Genomic DNA, 5351 nt, shown 5'->3' with positions numbered 1-5351 from the left:
ACTCGCTCTCTCTCAGCTTGTCTCAGCTTCGGCTTTCTGTCTCGCATTGTCTCACTCGCTCTGTCTCACTCGCTCGCTCGCTTGTCTGTACCGCTTCTTCGCTCTGTCTCACCGCTCTCTCTCGCTCTGTCTCACTCGCTCTCTCTCCGCTCTGTCTCACTCGCTCTCTCTCCGCTCTGTCTCACTCGCTCTCTCTCGCTCTCGCTCTCTCTCGCTCTCGCTCTGTCTCACTCTCGCTCTGTCTCACTCTCGCTCTGTCTCACTCTCGCTCTGTCTCACTCTCGCTCTGTCTCACTCTCGCTCTGTCTCACTCTCGCTCTGTCTCACTCTCGCTCTGTCTCACTCTCGCTCTGTCTCACTCTCGCTCTGTCTCACTCGTTCTGTCTCACTCACTCTCTCACTCTCTTTGTCTCTGTCTCTCTCTCTCTCTGTATCTCTCATTCGCTCTGTCTCGCTCTGTCTCTCTCTCACTCTGTCTCTCGCTCTGTCTATCTCTCTCACTTGCTCTCTGTCTTGCTCTCTGTCTCTCTCACTCGCACTGTCTCGCTCTCTTGTCTCTCTCTCACTCGCTCTGTCTCACTCTCTGTCTCACTCTCTGTCTCGCGCTCTCTCTTGCTCTCTGTCTCGCTCTGTCTCGCTTTCTCTCTCTCTCTCTCTCTCTCTCTCTCTCTCTCTCTCTCTCTCTCTCTCTCTCTCTCTCTCTAGTCTGTTCTCCTGTTCCTCAGTGCTGGACTCCCTGCTGTTTAAGTCAACAGAGCCTAGGGATGCCCCCATCCAGAGTACCCTGCTACATGACATCGTCAACCCGCTCCGCAGGTCAGCCAGCGTGTGTGTGTGTGTGCTTAGGAGGTGTAGTAATTGTAGGCTTGGGGGTGCTAATACATGTGTTGCATGTGTTTATTGATGTCTACGTGCAGTGAAGGTTTTGTGGAAGGGAGACACATTATGAAGCTTCGTCAGCAGCTGCAGGAGCTTGGATACTGCCACACATTCACCACAGAGGAGAAAGGTGAACAAACATCTGCCTTACTGCTATAGGCTTTCTAACAGGACAGTCGCAACTGTAAATGAACTAGACTTAATAGGGTGATTTCTGAAAGGACTGAGTGTGTCTGTGTGTGGTTGTGTTCTTGTTCAGATCCAGAAGAGTTTCTTACCCTCATTATGCACCATATTTTCTGTCTGGATCCTCTCCTCAAACTGTAAGAATACCTTACTCTAACCTATGTTCTATTTGAATTGTAATGTAGCTATGCATCTAAAGACTAGACCTGGTTATAAAGACATCTAAAGACTAGACCTGGTTATAAAGACATCTAAAGACTAGACCTGGTTATAAAGACTAGACCTGGTTATAAAGACATCTAAAGACTAGACCTGGTTATAAAGACATCTAAAGACTAGATCTGGTTATAAAGACATCTAAAGACTAGACCTGGTTATAAAGACATCTAAAGACTAGACCTGGTTATAAAGACATCTAAAGACTAGACCTGGTTATAAAGACATCTAAAGACTAGACCTGGTTATAAAGACTAGACCTGGTTATAAAGACTAGACCTGGTTATAAAGACATCTAAAGACTAGACCTGGTTATAAAGACATCTAAAGACTAGACCTGGTTATAAAGACATCTAAAGACTAGACCTGGTTATAAAGACTAGACCTGGTTATAAAGACATCTAAAGACTAGACCTGGTTATAAAGACATCTAAAGACTAGACCTGGTTATAAAGACATCTAAAGACTAGACCTGGTTATAAAGACTAGACCTGGTTATAAAGACATCTAAAGACTCGACCTGGTTATAAAGACATCTAAAGACTAGACCTGGTTATAAAGACATCTAAAGACTAGACCTGGTTATAAAGACATCTAAAGACTAGACCTGGTTATAAAGACTAGACCTGGTTATAAAGACATCTAAAGACTAGACCTGGTTATAAAGACATCTAAAGACTAGACCTGGTTATAAAGACATCTAAAGACTAGACCTGGTTATAAAGACTAGACCTGGTTATAAAGACATCTAAAGACTAGACCTGGTTATAAAGACATCTAAAGACTAGACCTGGTTATAAAGACTAGACCTGGTTATAAAGACATCTAAAGACTAGACCTGGTTATAAAGACATCTAAAGACTAGACCTGGTTATAAAGACATCTAAAGACTAGACCTGGTTATAAAGACATCTAAAGACTAGACCTGGTTATAAAGACATCTAAAGACTAGACCTGGTTATAAAGACATCTAAAGACTAGACCTGGTTTATAAAGACTAGACCTGGTTATAAAGACATCTAAAGACTAGACCTGGTTATAAAGACATCTAAAGACTAGACCTGGTTATAAAGACATCTAAAGACTAGACCTGGTTATAAAGACATCTAAAGACTAGACCTGGTTATAAAGACATCTAAAGACTAGACCTGGTTATAAAGACATCTAAAGACTAGACCTGGTTATAAAGACATCTAAAGACTAGACCTGGTTATAAAGACATCTAAAGACTAGACCTGGTTATAAAGACATCTAAAGACTAGACCTGGTTATAAAGACATCTAAAGACTAGACCTGGTTATAAAGACATCTAAAGACTAGACCTGGTTATAAAGACATCTAAAGACTAGACCTGGTTATAAAGACATCTAAAGACTAGACCTGGTTATAAAGACATCTAAAGACTAGACCTGGTTATAAAGACATCTAAAGACTAGACCTGGTTATAAAGACATCTAAAGACTAGACCTGGTTATAAAGACATCTAAAGACTAGACCTGGTTATAAAGACATCTAAAGACTAGACCTGGTTATAAAGACATCTAAAGACTCGACCTGGTTATAAAGACATCTAAAGACTAGACCTGGTTATAAAGACATCTAAAGACTAGACCTGGTTATAAAGACTAGACCTGGTTATAAAGACATCTAAAGACTAGACCTGGTTATAAAGACTAGACCTGGTTATAAAGACATCTAAAGACTAGACCTGGTTATAAAGACTAGACCTGGTTATAAAGACATCTAAAGACTAGACCTGGTTATAAAGACATCTAAAGACTAGACCTGGTTATAAAGACATCTAAAGACTAGACCTGGTTATAAAGACATCTAAAGACTAGACCTGGTTATAAAGACATCTAAAGACTAGACCTGGTTATAAAGACATCTAAAGACTCGACCTGGTTATAAAGACATCTAAAGACTAGACCTGGTTATAAAGACATCTAAAGACTAGACCTGGTTATAAAGACTAGACCTGGTTATAAAGACTAGACCTGGTTATAAAGACATCTAAAGACTAGACCTGTTGTCTCCAGGTCAGCAGGGGGAAAGGTCCAGGACAGTTACTGTTATCAAATCTTCCTGGATAACAACCACAGCCTGGTTCTGCCTACTGTCCAACACCTGCTGGAACACTCCTTCCACAGTGCAGGACTCAAACTGGCAGAGGTAGGGGTGTGTATGGGTGGGTGGGTGGGTTTGTGTGTGTGGGTGGGTGGGTTTGTGTGTGTGGGTGGGTGTGGGTGGGTTTGTGTGGGTGCACAGTACTCGCTCACTATGCTCATTCTCATTTATCTGACACTCCTGTAGATGGCGCTGTTTGATAAGTCTTCTGCTAGACTATACAACGGTCTCTAGATTGGTAGTCTACTGTAGTCATGGTTGTGTAGTGACTGCATGTCTCTTCCTCTCCTTCTAGGTGCTGCCTGTCTGATCCTCCAGATGCCTCGCTTAAAGAAGTTCAAGATGTTTCAGAAGATTATCCTTCACTGGAGCTGACACATTGACCTCCTCTCTGAAGGTAGTTCACACACCACACACACAGAGACACACACACACCATACACACACACACATTGCCACTCAAGGATACACCATATATCTGTGCAGAGATGTGACGTGGTGTGTGTTCAGGTCCCCAGCAGTGTGTGTTGTGTGGTCAGCTGGCATATGAGGAGTGTGTGGACTGCTTCAGAGACCCAGTCTTCAGCAGGACAGGATTTAAAGTGTTCTGCAGGACCTGCTCCTCTCAGGTAGGGCGTAAGAACAGACTGACACACTCCACTCTGTGTGTGTACCTGTCATAGTGTTGTGTGTCATTATACGTGTATGAGATCATACTACATTGCAGTCAGAGTACACAGAATCAGTGATCTACAAACCACTTTGCATCCCAAATAATTACTCTATTTGATTAGGAGTAGTGATTCTGCACCTCTGTCTCCTTCTCCAGGTGCACTCTCACCCCGAGCGGCTGTCCCACAGCCCCTCCCCCCTGCAGCTCCCTGAGGGTTACCCTGCCCACACTACCCTCCGACCCCCACCCCCTGCCCCACCCAGAGAGAGACTGGAGCTGTTTGCAGTGCTGTGCATAGAGACCAGTCACTATGTCTCCTTCATCAAACATGGACCAAACAGCACAGACTGGATCTTCTTTGACAGCATGGCTGACAGACATGGTGAGGTTGTGTGGAATATGCTGTGGCTTGTTTCCTCCATTCCTTTCAAACCTCATTGGAGGTCAGAAGGAAGCACCTTGGGTCCTTTCCTCCAATACGCATTGAGAGGAATAGAGGAAACAAGGATGGCGGAAGCAAGGATTTGACGGCTAGTAATGTTTTCAGACACCAACAGTGGGTTTGAATTTTCTCTGTCTTGGTCTCATTCTCCGTCTCATTCTCTGTCTTTGTCTTATTCTGTCTTTGTCTTATTCTCTCTCATTATCTTTCATTCTCTGTCTCATTCTCATTCTCTGTCTCATTCTCTGTCTCATTCTCTGTCTCATTCTCTGTCTCATTCTCTGTCTTTGTCTCATTCTCTGTCTTTGTCTCATTCTCTGTCTTTGTCTCATTCTCTGTCTTTGTCTCATTCTCTGTCTTTGTCTCATTCTCTGTCTTTGTCTCATTCTCTGTCTTTGTCTTATTCTCTCTCATTATCTTTCATTCTCTGTCTCATTCTATCTCTCTGTCTCATTCTTTGTCTCATTCTCTGTCTTTGTCTCATTCTCTGTCTTTGTCTCATTCTCTGTCTTTGTCTCATTCTCTGTCTTTGTCTCATTCTCTGTCTTTGTCTTATTCTCTCTCATTATCTTTCATTCTCTGTCTCATTCTATCTCTCTGTCTCATTCTTTGTCTCATTCTCTGTCTTTGTCTCATTCTCTGTCTTTGTCTCATTCTCTGTCTTTGTCTTATTCTCTCTCATTATCTTTCATTCTCTGTCTCATTCTATCTCTCTGTCTCATTCTATGTCTCTGTCTCATTCTTTGTCTCATTCTCTGTCTTTGTCTCATTCTCTGTCTTTGTCTCATTCTCTGTCTTTGTCTCATTCTCTGTCTTTGTCTCATTCTCT

General features: G+C 42.7%; 1 protein-coding gene and 1 long non-coding RNA gene across 2 annotated transcripts; both read left to right on the top strand.

The window, feature by feature from the left end:
* The first annotated feature begins 627 nt into the window (after nt 1–627).
* On the top strand, nt 628–3783 carry LOC123997222 (ubiquitin carboxyl-terminal hydrolase CYLD-like). Its single transcript, XM_046301384.1, has 5 exons — nt 628–816; nt 918–1009; nt 1139–1202; nt 3321–3469; nt 3704–3783. Exons 2-5 carry the CDS (start codon nt 946–948, stop codon nt 3781–3783), a joined length of 357 nt encoding a protein of 118 aa, XP_046157340.1. The 5' UTR covers nt 628–816; nt 918–945.
* Nucleotides 3784–3788: 5 nt separating this feature from the next.
* Nucleotides 3789–4461, top strand: LOC123996323. The gene is made up of 3 exons (XR_006831955.1): nt 3789–3805; nt 3918–4036; nt 4237–4461. It is a non-coding gene; the product is annotated as an uncharacterized LOC123996323 (long non-coding RNA).
* The last annotated feature ends 890 nt before the right edge of the window (nt 4462–5351 follow it).

Source organism: Oncorhynchus gorbuscha, linkage group LG15, assembly GCF_021184085.1.
Source record: "Oncorhynchus gorbuscha isolate QuinsamMale2020 ecotype Even-year linkage group LG15, OgorEven_v1.0, whole genome shotgun sequence".
Taxonomy (NCBI): domain Eukaryota; kingdom Metazoa; phylum Chordata; class Actinopteri; order Salmoniformes; family Salmonidae; genus Oncorhynchus; species Oncorhynchus gorbuscha.
This window is presented reverse-complemented; position numbering and strand designations above follow the sequence as displayed.

What these genes read in the sequence shown, in the direction of transcription:
- LOC123997222 (XM_046301384.1), top strand. Translation starts at nt 946, where the DNA reads ATGAAGCTTCGTCAGCAGCTGCAGGAGCTTGGATACTGCCACACATTC. An exon ending in CTGGATCCTCTCCTCAAACT is followed by an intron (nt 1,203 to 3,320) that starts GTAAGAATACCT and finishes TGTTGTCTCCAG; the next exon opens with GTCAGCAGGGGGAAAGGTCC. An exon ending in AGAGGTAGGGGTGTGTATGG is followed by an intron (nt 3,470 to 3,703) that starts GTGGGTGGGTGG and finishes CTCTCCTTCTAG; the next exon opens with GTGCTGCCTGTCTGATCCTC.